The 13,499-nt window shown below is 39.9% G+C and overlaps 1 protein-coding gene across 2 annotated transcripts in view; it reads left to right on the forward strand.

The window, feature by feature from the left end:
* Nucleotides 1-13,499, forward strand: part of jak1 (Janus kinase 1) — a 40,528-nt gene that overhangs the window by 14,484 nt on the left and 12,545 nt on the right. For both annotated transcript variants that reach the window (XM_069194185.1, XM_069194186.1), the window contains exons 2-10: nt 970-1,175; nt 1,946-2,069; nt 4,216-4,369; nt 4,736-4,893; nt 5,819-6,155; nt 6,641-6,826; nt 9,302-9,459; nt 11,240-11,354; nt 11,730-11,928. In XM_069194185.1, the coding sequence (XP_069050286.1) occupies nt 970-1,175; nt 1,946-2,069; nt 4,216-4,369; nt 4,736-4,893; nt 5,819-6,155; nt 6,641-6,826; nt 9,302-9,459; nt 11,240-11,354; nt 11,730-11,928 (1,637 nt within the window). The remainder of the gene's footprint in view (nt 1-969; nt 1,176-1,945; nt 2,070-4,215; nt 4,370-4,735; nt 4,894-5,818; nt 6,156-6,640; nt 6,827-9,301; nt 9,460-11,239; nt 11,355-11,729; nt 11,929-13,499) is intronic.

The raw sequence follows: 13,499 nt of genomic DNA on the forward strand, positions 1-13,499 counted from the left end.
CTGGTTTTTAAGAAGAAATGGAAGTTATTAACTGAAGTTCAATAGGGATCACAAGGACAAGTCAATCACACACAACTGTACCTAATCACCATCATTAACAAAAAGGAACTTTATATATCAAACATAAACAACTCCCTTTGCATTTGTCTCCTTCCTCCACCCACTCCACGGCACCTTGAAGAGATCCCTTAGCTCACTTCTGTTGAGAGGGGTCCAAGCCTCTTTGTCCTGTGGCCAGGAGACTACTCATTAACCATGCAGGATAAGCCAAACCTATCTCACCAAACATTTACAAAGCCTTCAGTTCTTGGATGAACCTAGGGACAAGATATCAATATCAATAACATATATACATTATACAGATGTACATTTCTGACCAATTCAACATTATGGTAAAAAAGGAAGGCTTAAAATGTTCGTTATGATCTCATATTTATGCTTCTTTTTAAATCTAATTAGAGCTAAGTAAAAATAAAAGCAAACGGATCAGGCATGAGTTTTTTTTTTGTTTCTTGAATCCGAGCCTTTGTTCATGGTTGAGTGTTGAGCACAATTCATATTGTTGAATTTTATTAGGTTGGCAAGGAAGGAACTGCTCATTTCCTACAGCAGTATCTGGTTTGATCTGTTTGTTCAGCTAAAATTTTCTCTTCCGCAACTGGCTGGAAGATGCTTTAGTCATTGCTGAGTTGGCATACTTGAAGTGTGTGTTACTATGAAACTTAAGAATCCATCTCTCATATCGCGTAATCAGATGGGCATTTTACTGTAAGATTCATATTTGTAGAAATGTAGTACTCAGTATAGTACTACGATTTCAAGGAAGTGGCAAGTTTTTTCAGGATCGATTTTATGAACTTAGATTTCAGGCCAACCACCCGGGATGTGCAGAGGAGATACCCTGTTCAATAAATGTATCGATCAGCCCTTGCTGGCTGCTGATTTATTGTATGTGTCGTTCCTTTCCAGGGTCTGGATGTCACGAATATCTGCGATGGAACTGGGGAGGCAATTGTGTGGCAAAATGAGGAAGACCAAAAAAACTGAGGCCATCATTTCCACCCCCATGAAAGGATTAGAGATCCATTTCTATCTGTGTGACAGTCATCAGCTGGAGTACCTGAGCGGAAGTTATTTAGTTGAAGATTTATGTATAGAGGCAGCTAAAAAGTGTGGTAAGGATGTTTTACATTTGTTGTCTTGTAAACCTTCACACTACACTTTTAACTTTCATGACAGGGGGCGTTTGTAGCATTTGTTTGAATGACTTTTCATACTCTTTCTCAGCTGTGAGTTACAAATTTAAGTGGGTCCAAGCATTGCATACAGTTTACTATAAAAAGCCACATGCAACATTAACAACATTTTCAGCATAGGCAACATCTAACTGGAGATCCTCTGACCATTTAATTAGTCCTGCTTCAGAAATGAGGAAGCAGCTATGCTTTGGAAATATTTTGTCTCTCTTGACATTCAAATTAAATCATAGAAATGAATTGATTGAACATGGTACTACTGGAAGTGCTGACTCTGTGATCTAGTTCTGTTTATTTTCTGTGTGGTTGAATCTTATGAGGGGCTTTTTGAGACAGTGGCCCATTTTCTTTGTAGCATGGACAAGAAAGCCAAAATGCAATGAATTTCCTTGTGAAGGCTGCTAGGTTCATGTCTGGATTGAAGATTCCTTATTTTTAGAACCTGAGTGACTTTCAATATGGAGAGAGAGAAGTGAGATTTGCAGAAGTACTGTATATGCAGAAATACAGTTTAAGCAGGCAACCAATATGCAAGTAGACTGTCTTAAAACAAAAACCTACAACATTTGACCTCTTTTTCATCAACAGATTTTCAGGATTGTGAGTGAGTAAAGCAATGTGAAAGACACCTTGTTGAAATTAAAGTATTTTTGGGGTGTTTAAAAAAACCAACTTGCTTCCTTCAACAGGCATTTCTCCACTGTGTTATAACCTCTTTGCCCTCTATGATGAAAGCAGAAACATTTGGTACCCACCAAATCACACCTTCACAATTGACGAGGGCACAGCAATAAAGTTACATTATCGGATGAGGTGAGTCTAAACGTTAAATAGGTATTTGGGGAAAAAACGCCTTATCAGGAATGGGGGAAGTTAATCGGCCTTGTATTCAACACAATACTGAAATGAGTTCACAGAAGTTGAAAATGATCTTGAGTGTACTTTTTTTTATCTTGATCGTTATAGTTCTTCTTTCTCGCAGTTGTCCATTATGTGCATTATGGTTTTGTCCCTTGACGTAAGAAAATATCACCGTAGTGGAGGCACTGGTTAGGCTGTGCTTCAAGGGAAGAGTCTCATCTTGACTCTCCAGCTGTAGTTAGTGATTGTCACAATGTTAGCACACAGTTGTCCACAGTGGGGTGTTGTGGAGACTCCAGTTTATTATCAGGTGCAAATCACTGTGGCAGAGCACTGTGGCAAGGCCAGTGGCTGGATACAGCATCCTGGTTTCTAGGTCATTACCAAGAGAGCAATCCTTAAATATCCAAAAGGAAATGTGAAAATACATGTCTAAATATGTATGCTGCTTATGTGCTCCAAAAGTACATACATTTTTTGTAAGAAAACTGTTGCGAAATTTATGTTTGCGGTGGTGATTTTGCAGTTGCGTATGATACTTGCGTATGATGTTTTGTTCACTCACTTCTTCCCGACTCTGGTGTTTTACGGTTTGTATTCGACACCTTTGTTTGCATGTGCCTGTTGTGTCAACAAACAGGTCATGGTTAACCTTCACCAGTTTATTCTGTGTTGTGGCGAAGCAAAACCTTTTCTTGAATTCGGAACTTCCTGTTTACAGCGATTCTCTGCTGTGGCAGCAGTGCTCAACGAAAAAGAAAAGTCAGGTTAAGTTCAGCGAAGGCTTTATAGACAAGGACAGCAGTAATGCACTAACTGCAAAGGCAGTTCTCACAGACTTTAAGCATCTGAGAATTCAACCCCGAAACAGTCAGGTTTCATTCTGTAGAGGACTGTTTGTGGTGAGCACCACCCAGAAACAATTCTCGGAGTCATGTTACAAAAAGGCACAATGAGTCAATATTGTAAAACAGGTAGAGCCGTGCCTGTAGCTCCATAAATGCATGAAGAAAAGAAAACGTAGAATTACACAATCTGTAGACGCAGTCCCCTAAGCACACAGTTAGCAGGGAATTCCCTTATTCTGTGGAAAACCTAAAATAACACTTTCTATTCTTTTTTATCCTTATCTGGTCACAATAGAATTTATTCTGAAATACAAACACTCATACGTATACTAAATGAATAGTTTTTGTTTGAGCTGGAATATATTTCTTTCATGCTCTTTGCTGTGACTTACTGGTGAAAGCAGCTGCTCTCAAGTACAGATTTCTAGTTATTGTAGTTTACCCTCAAAAGGCGAAGCAGTGTTTTTGATTTATCATAACAATCACCTGCTTTTGTTGAGCACTTTAAACATACAGTAGGAGGGGGTGCAATTCATGTGCAGGACCCACCTGGGAGATGCATGTAAGCCATTATGTGCCAGACATACTTATCACATACTGAATAAGTGAGAAAATGCCTCATGAGTTGAATTAGTTGAGGAAACAAGGGAATACGAATAGAGAATAAGAATAGAACTTAGTCAGGAAACCGGGATAAACACTGCTACTCTTAAGTGACAGGGTCTTAAATGACTAAGTAGACAGGATCTAATGTCAAACAGTTTAATGTCTCATCTGAAGGATGGCAGGTTGTATATTACACTGTCTCCAGCCACCATACTGGTTTCCATATTCAGCTACAGAGGGAAGAGCACCACCTACTGGTCTACTAACAGCAGCAACCTATTGTTCCTTAGAGGTTTCCCATCCCAGTACTGAGATTGAGAGTAGTAGGATGGAACAGACCTGGTGTTACCTTGTGAGAATCGACAAGATCAGGCTCCAAGCTGTTGACACTGCAGTCGTTCAGATTAACTGAGGATAACCCTTAAAAGGACAGAATATGAAATTGAACGTGAAACTCCAGTAAAAAAAAAGCACAGGCTGTATAATGGCATTAGACTATTAGCCAGCTACAGAAAAAGTAAAACATCAGTCAACCAACTGATTTTTTTGGATGGAAAATGTCAGCCACATCTGCAAATAAAAATGTAAAGTCTGATCGGAGTTGTAGTGTGTATAGAGGCTGAAAGTGATTGCCCTTACTGCAGGTTCTACTTTTCCAATTGGCATGGGACTAATGAGAATGAATCGCTGGTCTGGAGACACTCTCTGCACAAGCAGAAAACCGAATACGGCCCGAAGAAAGTCCCCGAAGGCACACCTCTCCTCGACGCAGCTTCCTTGGAGTACTTGTTCGCACAGGTAAAATAAGAACGTGCACAGGAACTACCTTTAAACAAAAGCCACAAAGGGGGAAGTGTTCCCCTTTGTAAAAAGCATGGCAAGAATAGGTTTTCTTGTGCGATTGTTCGTCCATTCGTGGCTAAGATTCTGTTTCCTGGCCTCCTGGGGAGTCCCTTTCAGTTGGATTGTTCTTTCACGGCTCAGGGTAATTCCACAAAGGCGAGAGTTTGACTGCTTGGACATGCTTTTCAATCTGAATTTTCCCATCGGGAATGGCTGCTAATGGGACACTAAAACAGCCCTGAACGTGGCTTAGGGAATAACGCACCGACCGATTTTATTCCCTGGTTTTGCCGGTGTCTGATTTTTTGTTCTCACTCTCAGGGCCAGTATGACTTCCTCAAGGGTCTGGCTCCTGTCCGGAGCCCTCAGAATGAGAACGAAACCCATGACATCGAGAACGAGTGTCTGGGGATGGCCGTGCTTGCCATTACACATCATACCATGAGAAAGAGCATGGCAGGGAGCGCGGGAGAAACCAGGTAAGAACTTCTCGCCGCTTAACGGGATGGGCTGGATCGTGAAATAATTAGGCTTGTTTGTTTTACACGAAACAAATCAAGGAAAGTCTTGCAACAAAACAGCCCTTTAGGTTTTCTCAGCCTTTATTAAATGTTCAAAGAGCTCAGATAAGAATGTCGCAGGAAATAATACCAAAATAATGATACAGCATCTTGCCCATCCTGACTAGTTGCTACATAAGTTTTTCCGTGAGGGTGAAGTAAGGGCTCAGGCAGTCTAGACATAAAATTACTGTCCTCTCTTGTGCTGTTGTCCTCGGGTCTTCTTTTTCTCATAGTCCTCTTTATTCTATCTCCCCTTACACGATAATGACCTTAAATTAATCCACAAGGATTTAAGGGGATTGTCATTGCTGACAAATTTAAGAATTCACATCTGTGATGCATATAGAGCAATTACAATTAAAGGAGCCTGTGGTATTTACTGTATGAATTATATACAGAATACCTACTGTCGCGGCCCCTGGTTGAAGTCTTCACAGTCCAAGTCAATTATAGTCAGTAAAGTATAATAGGGAGCAGGTACATTAAGTTGTGATAGACTAATACGTATTAAATAATACAATTATTTCCATAGAAAGTAAAAATCCACTATAGGGGCAATGTATTACATACAGAAATATTTTGCATTCATATTCATTCTTTGACAAAGGATATTCATGAGCTATCATTGCTACAGGGATCAAAATGGAGAATTCCATCATTGTTTATTTTGTTTATTATAATTTAATTATTTGTTATTTGATCTTTATAGTGTTGTGATTTTCCATAAGTGGTTACAGAATATTTAGGACTTTTGCATGTTTCTAGATTTAGGAGTACAAATTAGAAATGTTAGTTTTGATTCTGATTTTTTACGATTTTTTATTCCTCGACTCCGTTGCAGTTATAAGAAATACATTCCAGAGACTTTGAACAAAGCCATCAAGCAACGCAACTTCTTGACCCGCATCAGAATTAACAACGTGTTCAAGAGCTTTCTCAATGAGTTCAACAACAAGACTGTCACCGACAGCAATGTCACCATGCATGATCTGAAAGTGAAGTACCTTTCCACTCTGGAAACTCTCACCAAGCACTTTGGCACAGAAATTTTTGAGACTTCCATGCTACAGATCTGTGTGGAAAACGAGAGCTGCCTGCCGTACAACAAAGAGCAGCCACTGTATGAAATACAGGTGTCTGGGAAAATGGGAATAATGTTGAGGGAGAAACCAATCAATGTAAGATTTTATTTTGTTATTTTTGTCTGACGTTGTGGAAATATTTGAAACTTGTGTACGTACAGTAATGCTTAAACAAGGCCCTGGGATTGAGGATAAAATGTTTTCTCTTGCAAACTGGGACGGAGCAGTGGCTCTGTGGCTAATGATCTGTGCCTATGGCTGGGAGGTTGCTGGTTCAAATCCCACAGTCAGCCGAGGAATCCTACTCCGTTGGGCTCCTGAACAAGGCCTTTAACCCCAACTGCTCCAGGGGTGCTGTACAATGGCTGACCCCAATCTTCTCTCTCTCCCTGTCTGTGTGCCTGTGTGTCTCAGGGAGAGCAAGCTGGGGTATGCAAAAAAGACACATTCTTAATGCAAGAAATTGTATATTGCTAATAAAATGATCTTATCTTATCTTAACCTACACTTGATTTTGTTTTTCATGGCACGTTAACACGGTCATCTGTTTTTTCCTTCTCTTTGTCTTCTGTGTGAAATAGATCGTATTCACTCAAAAAGAAAAAAATAAATCCAGAAAGATCCGGACGGAAAGTAAGAAGAAAAATGAGAGAAAGAAGGACAATCTCAGTGATGGCTGGAAACTCTTCTCTGAATTCAACAACATCACCCACATCGTCCTTAGGGATTCTACAGTCACCATTTACACACAGGACAACAAAAGGATGGTATGGTTTAAAATGTAATTTATATCAGAAGGGATATAAAAATTCACATTTGAGACTTTGTAAATTTAGTTTACATTCAACTGTATGGCATCCGGAGTTATATTATACCAAATACACAATGAAATACACTGTAGGAACAGAAAGCATCATAAAACTGTAAGAAAAAAAGAGTTGTGGATTGGGTAACGTTTAAATAATGTATACAAAGCGTTATACTGGAATGGTAATAGCAGAGTAAAGTAACATTTGTCATAATTCACTGAATTCCAAAAATCACAATTGTCATTTATTTACACCTATAAGTATTCCTTTACTGTACATATAAACCAACAAAGTCATGTCTAAAATAACAACGCTGTTCTTTGGAAATGCAGTAGAAGCTTCCAGAACCTTATGGAGGCCTCTGAAGGTTTCCTGTTTTCTGGGGGTATAATAAGAGGTCAGACACAGAAAACATTCAGTAACATGCATCATTGTGCTTAAAGACAGACAGCTTTCTGAAGGCTCCAGGCAAATGGTCATTTACCTCCGCCAGTTGGGAAATGGCTATAAAAGAATTCAGACAACAGGGAATCTACCACTTTCCACTGTAGTGTCCATTATAGAAAACTTTAAGGCTTCTGGCACTGTATATAACCATTCATTCAGAGTTCATGGGGGGTTCCTCCTATAGTCTAAAAAACATACTGGTACTGTATGTGGGTTAATTGGCTTCTGGGGAAACTGGCCCTAGGTGCAAGTGTGTATGTCTGAGAGGGTGACCTGCCATTGGCTGGTGACCATTCCAGGGTGTACCCAGTCTCCAGCTTCCCCGCAACCCCGAATTAGAAGAACTGGTTAGAAAATAGAGGGATGATATATCCATCAAACAGAAATCCGAAATCCCAAAAAGATCAAAACGCTTTGGCAAGTTAAAATCAAAATAGCTGTACAGGAAAGATGAACAAAGTCATCAGTAGAAATAACTTAATTATACAGATGGGAGATAAGGCAGCCCTTCCAGGGAGAGAACGTCATTCTATCTTGCCACCTTTGGTTGTGGGACAAGTGGCAATTGTAAATCCAGAGGCAACAGTTGGAGATCTCCCACACAACTTGGCATCTTCAGAATCTGAAGTGTCAAAAACGACAATCTGCAGTTGCTTACGTTGTGGGGTTCATGGCACATCTGCAAGGAATAAGTGCCAGAACCTCAAACAGCAGGCCTCTTCTCTGTAATCTCTGCTAGAGGAGGATTTACAAAATGCATACTTGAATAAATGTGACCCTTGTGCGTTCTTGACTTAAATCATTCAAAGTCAAAAATGACTTTGCTCTGTGCAAGTGAAAGTATGACGATATTTTGAATTTTCTTAAGCAAGACGCATTATCCGTTCTGTTTATGGCATTTTTTTATTTCTTTTTCAAGTAAGTACGAATAAATCTGGAGAGCACAATAAAGTACTGTATGTCCTATGTTAAGTGGGAATTTGCCCTTATGAAAATGGCACTTTTCTTGATTTGTATAAACCACTTCTGCTTAGCATAAAAACTGTTACTTAAGTCCATGTGAATTCAGACCTCATGATTTACTTCTTCCCTTTCAGAAAAAAATAGAACTGTGAGCTTTGAAAATAGTAGATGTGAAACTCTGCAGTGATAAACCAGAACTTTTGTATTTTAGAATAAGGCACCCAAGGACATTTTCAGTTCTTTTTGACCTATTCTGCAAGAAATGTACTCTGAAAATGCACCCGAGTTTTTTGCTATGCCCTGTAATTCAAACTTCTCATGCAAAACTCTAATTGTGCTGTAGTGAATCTAGTAATGGCGAGGATAGTACATAACATTTTTTGTTCTCCTTCAATTGTTAATCGTGAATTACTGCAGTACAAAATGGAGTGCATTGCATCATAATCTGTACATATTTTTAAAGGAACCTGGATTTTCTTTACTGTTTATAGAGTAGCAAAATCCTAAAAAGTTAGTTATTTTAAGATGCACAATGTAGAAAAGCACTGAGCAAAACAAAACGGTGCCATTGTCAATTGATCTTTGCAGAATTGTAACAGAACCCTAAAGAAAAGATCTACAAAAATAAATTTGAAGTGATAAGTTCAGTAGATAGCATCCACACAGTAGGCTGTTGTTCTCTGCGTGAGAGATATCAAACCATGCTGTTAGAACTTGCAAATGATTTCTCCTTATCAGCAAGAATGTTCAGCAACTCGCAGTCTAAGCTTTCCGTGTGCTTATGTTGCTAGAATGTTTTGCTGAGTGCTAGCCTTTCTGTACTGTCTGCAAATGTGACGCGGTCATTGTCCAATGAGAGGGGAAAGTTCAGAAGGAGATGTTATTGTTTGCAGGAATGTTGAGCTGAAGGACACAAGACAGTCAGTCTCTATACTGTCATGCCATCTGCCTATATACTGTACATGTATATGCACATGTGCCTCACTCATTGTTTTAACACTGGTAATTTTCTCACCCTGGCAGGAACTTCAGTTGGCATTCCATGATGAGGCCTTGTCCTTTACTGCCCTGATTGACGGATATTTCAGGCTAACTGTGGATGCCCATCACTATCTGTGCACAGATGTTGCACCCCCAACGGTGGTGCAGAATCTTCAGAATGGTTGTCACGGCCCCATCTGGTCAGTTGCCTTGTCTATAGCCTTATAATAATTAATTACACTTATATAGCGCACTCCACCCAAAGCGCTTTACAGGTAATGGGGACTCCCCTCCACCACCACCAATGTGCAGCATCCACCTGGACAATGCGACAGCAGCCATAATGTGCCAGAACGCTTACCACACACCAGCTATTAGTGGGGAGGAGAGCAGAGTAACGAAGCCAATTCATAGATGGGGATTATTAGGGATAGGGTTAGGGCCAATGGGAAATTTGGCCAGGACACCGGAGTTACACCCCTACTCTTTTTGAGAAACGACCTGGGATTTTTAATGATCACAGAGAGTCAGGACCTCGGTTTTACGTCTCATCCGAAGGACGGCGCCTGTTTACAGCATAGTGTCCCCGTCGCTATACTGGGGCATTAGAACCCACATAGACTGCAGGGTGAGCACCCCCTGCTGGCCCCACTAACACCTCTTCCAGCAGCAAACTTAGTTTTTCCCAGGAGGTCTCCCATCCAGGTACTGACAAGGTTCTCACCTGCTTAGCTTCAGTGGGTTGCCAGTTCTGAGTTGCAGGGTGATATGGCTTCGATACAATCCAATACGATCCTTCTGTTACACCGAGTGTTGTTTTAAACTGCGATACATTAACAGTTTTATTGTGCAGAGATGAAGTAGTAAAGTCAAGGGTCGTGTGTACAGTATATTTTTCGTTTTTGGGAAAGCAAAGAAAATAAAAGATCTTGTCTTTTTGTTGCATTCCGAAATTTGTTTGTCTATCAAAAAGAGTCTTTTATCTTTAGATGGAGGATTAAGAAATAATCTTGATTAAGCAGTAGTTAAATGCCCATGTCCTGGTGGGGTTTACCCTGTGTGAATATTTTGTATTATAGTCAAGCCACACACATTTTGCATCCCTTTAAAATGTGCTTTGCTTTTTATTGATAAATTCCTTCTTTTATTGCAAATGCAGATTTCTTTTTTCTGTACTAGAAGTTCCTCATTTGGTAGTATTTTTTACATGCCCAAGTTTTAGATCACATTTATCACCAACAACACAAAGTGATTTTTCACAGTGTTCATGATAAATTATCATTATAGTAATTTTTTTACTAGGATATTTAACTTCCAGAGTGACTGGAGTATTTGACAAGTTGTTTTTGCCCATATCTTGTTTTAGTGATAGTAGGGCTTATAAATTCCTACATTTCCCTTTTGTCCTTACCGTGTAACTGGTGAGGACCAAAGTTTCAATGAGGTCAAAAGTGACATCACAGGAAAATGGTGTTTTGATGATTGTTTATGTCCAACAACACAATACTCAGCAAGTAAAAGATGCAGAGAAACTCTTTGCAATGAAAACAATGCAATCATTATGGTATGAGATTAAATCTCATTAGCTTAAACCACAGTCACGTGGCAACCGTTGCAAATAAGAAATTGTAATTGACTGATGTATTGTAGTCATGCTAACTGATATAATTGAGGTGGGTAGCTGCGTCACCATGCGTAGGCTGCAAAGGAACAAGTAATAGGTTTATTCCATGCTGAAAAGAGAAGAAAGAAAACACAATGTTTCGGCCCTGGAGCCTAAGAAGGGTCCACGGCCGAAACATTGTGTTTTCTTTCTTCTCTTTTCAGCATGGAATAAACCTATTACTTGTTCCTATACTAACTGTTATTCCTTCTGTAACTCTGTGTGTATTCTGTGTGTTAACATAAGCTAGCATGTACTGTATACATTAGTCCCATTTGCCAGATGGAAGAGCATTGAGATTTTGACTCTCCTTTCAGTACTGAGTATGCCATTCACAAACTGAGGCAGGAGGGGAATGAGGAAGGGATGTATGTTCTGCGCTGGAGCTGCACTGACTACAACAGCATCCTCATGACTGTGGCCTGCATTGAGGTACCTCTGTCCCCTTGTGCAGCTTGAGAACGAGCTCTGTCTTTTCCAGAACATTGTGCTTGGATGGGTTTTTGTGCCATATTTCAAGTTTAATCATTTTTAATCATTTTAATCATTTTGTTTACCAGTTGTCCATTTTTCATCAAACATCTCCTATTCTTCTCTATTAAAAAGCAGCCATAAAATGCTGTATAATGGAAGCCCTGGCCTTTTTTGAATCAGATTAAGATTCTCGAAACAATAGCCACTAACATCCAGTGTTCACTTGTAGATTATATTATCTCTGCTTATGTAATGATGATCAGAAAATGTGGCTGTTTCCGTGACAGTCTTAACTCAGCTCTTGCTCTCTCTTTTCTTTTCCCCTCTCCAAAGTCGGACAGCTGTGATATGAGACCTATCCGCCAGTATAAGAACTTCCAGATTGAGATGGGGAGCCACGGGTACAAACTGTGTGGCACCGACACTTTCCGGTCCTCTCTGAAAGAGCTGTTGGAGCATCTCTCTGGACAGTATCTGCGCACCGACAATGTCAGCTTTCAGCTTAGGAAGTGCTGTCCTCCTCAGCCACGAGGTATGCTGTGCTGTAGGGGGGCTGAATTGAAGACTGCCCAGCTCTTCAATTATCAGACACTCTTAAATCGACTAGTACAGGAGAATTCCTCTCAATTACCTAATTTGCAAATTCCACTCAGTTGTCACATTTACACAAAGAGATACTGGTGCCTTGAACTTGGCTTAATATGTACTAAAACCCCTTTCCTAAGGGGTTCACTAGTGTATTCTACCCGATTGACTTTGTGCTGCCAAACCTCTCTGCATCTACATTTCAAAAATCATCCTGCACTAATCAGTCATTATCCTCACTACACACTTTGCACTTTGATCTCAACTCTTCTCCATCTGTCTTGTCAGATTCATGTTTTTTAAAAACCTCATTCTCTCTTCATTCCTATCTATACTGACTGATCCTGTTTGGCCAGAGACACAGTTATCTGACTTCATGAATAAATCTGCTTGCACGCCTGCACAGGACCCATACTGTCTAGACTCCCTTCACAGCTCTCAACTCTCCTTCATTCCCTGCTGGAGCCTAGATGCAGACCTACTGCCTATTTCCTCCTTGCTGCTCTTATACAGTACACCTTCCTGTTAAGTCATGGGAGTTCCAGATCCTCTTGTAATTGCACCTGTCCCTCCTGTGGAATCTCATTCCTTCAGGGTGACGGTTATTCAGTTAGTCCAGGTGTGTCTTATTTGAAGAGTGTCTCCTTAATAGGTGTCTTTGCATTGTTGTCATGTATGCACGATGGCATTTTTTATCATTTTCTTTTTAAGCTCAGTTTTTAGAGTACAAAATATAGTGTACCCCTTATACATACAAAAGTACCATTTACTGTAGAGCAGCATTTTTTTTTAGTGTCCTTTCATGTCATGGTGCCCTTTCAAAACTGTAGGAGATAATGAAATGGATTATGCATTTCCTGCCACAGTAGATGATGCCAATGGCATTAGATATACACTCATCACTGAGATAATTAATATATGGATTGAACAGCAAACATGATGTCTGATCTGATATTCTTTCTGAAAGCCCACAGATGGTGGGTTTTTAACCACTCTGACGTTGAGGTTTTTTCCCTGTCACAACCTTTTCAAAGGTAAAGGTGGCGAGAGGGTTAATATGTCCAATCCTCCTAATAAGAGAGGCAGTGGGACGCAGTGTGTTCAGTAAGGATATCCGCTGGCAACGCCAGGTCTCTGGCTGACCTTTAGATTGTTTGTGTGGTTGACTTCAGAGCTGACTTCACATTTGTTTCAGGCAGTTCGTTTTTTCATGTTTGCAGTTGAACAGCTAGACAACTGCACATTGGTTGCATGTTTATTTTCATTCTTGTGTAACACAAACGTACGTACACGAATCTGAAAAGCTACATGCCTGTGATAAATGTTGCACTTTTTCAGAAGTGTTTACATTTTTAAATGTCGCTGTATCTCTGTGAAACAGGAAAAGAATAGTAAATGTGGTTTCCGGCTGATGAGAGCAATGTGACTCTGTTTACTTCCGAGGTAGTTGAAAGTTGTGAAATGTTTTGTGTACATATGATAGATTAATGAAATTGTAATATGTGTGGAATTTTTCTC

Source organism: Lepisosteus oculatus, chromosome 9, assembly GCF_040954835.1.
Source record: "Lepisosteus oculatus isolate fLepOcu1 chromosome 9, fLepOcu1.hap2, whole genome shotgun sequence".
In the NCBI taxonomy this organism is placed as follows: Eukaryota; Metazoa; Chordata; class Actinopteri; order Semionotiformes; family Lepisosteidae; genus Lepisosteus; species Lepisosteus oculatus.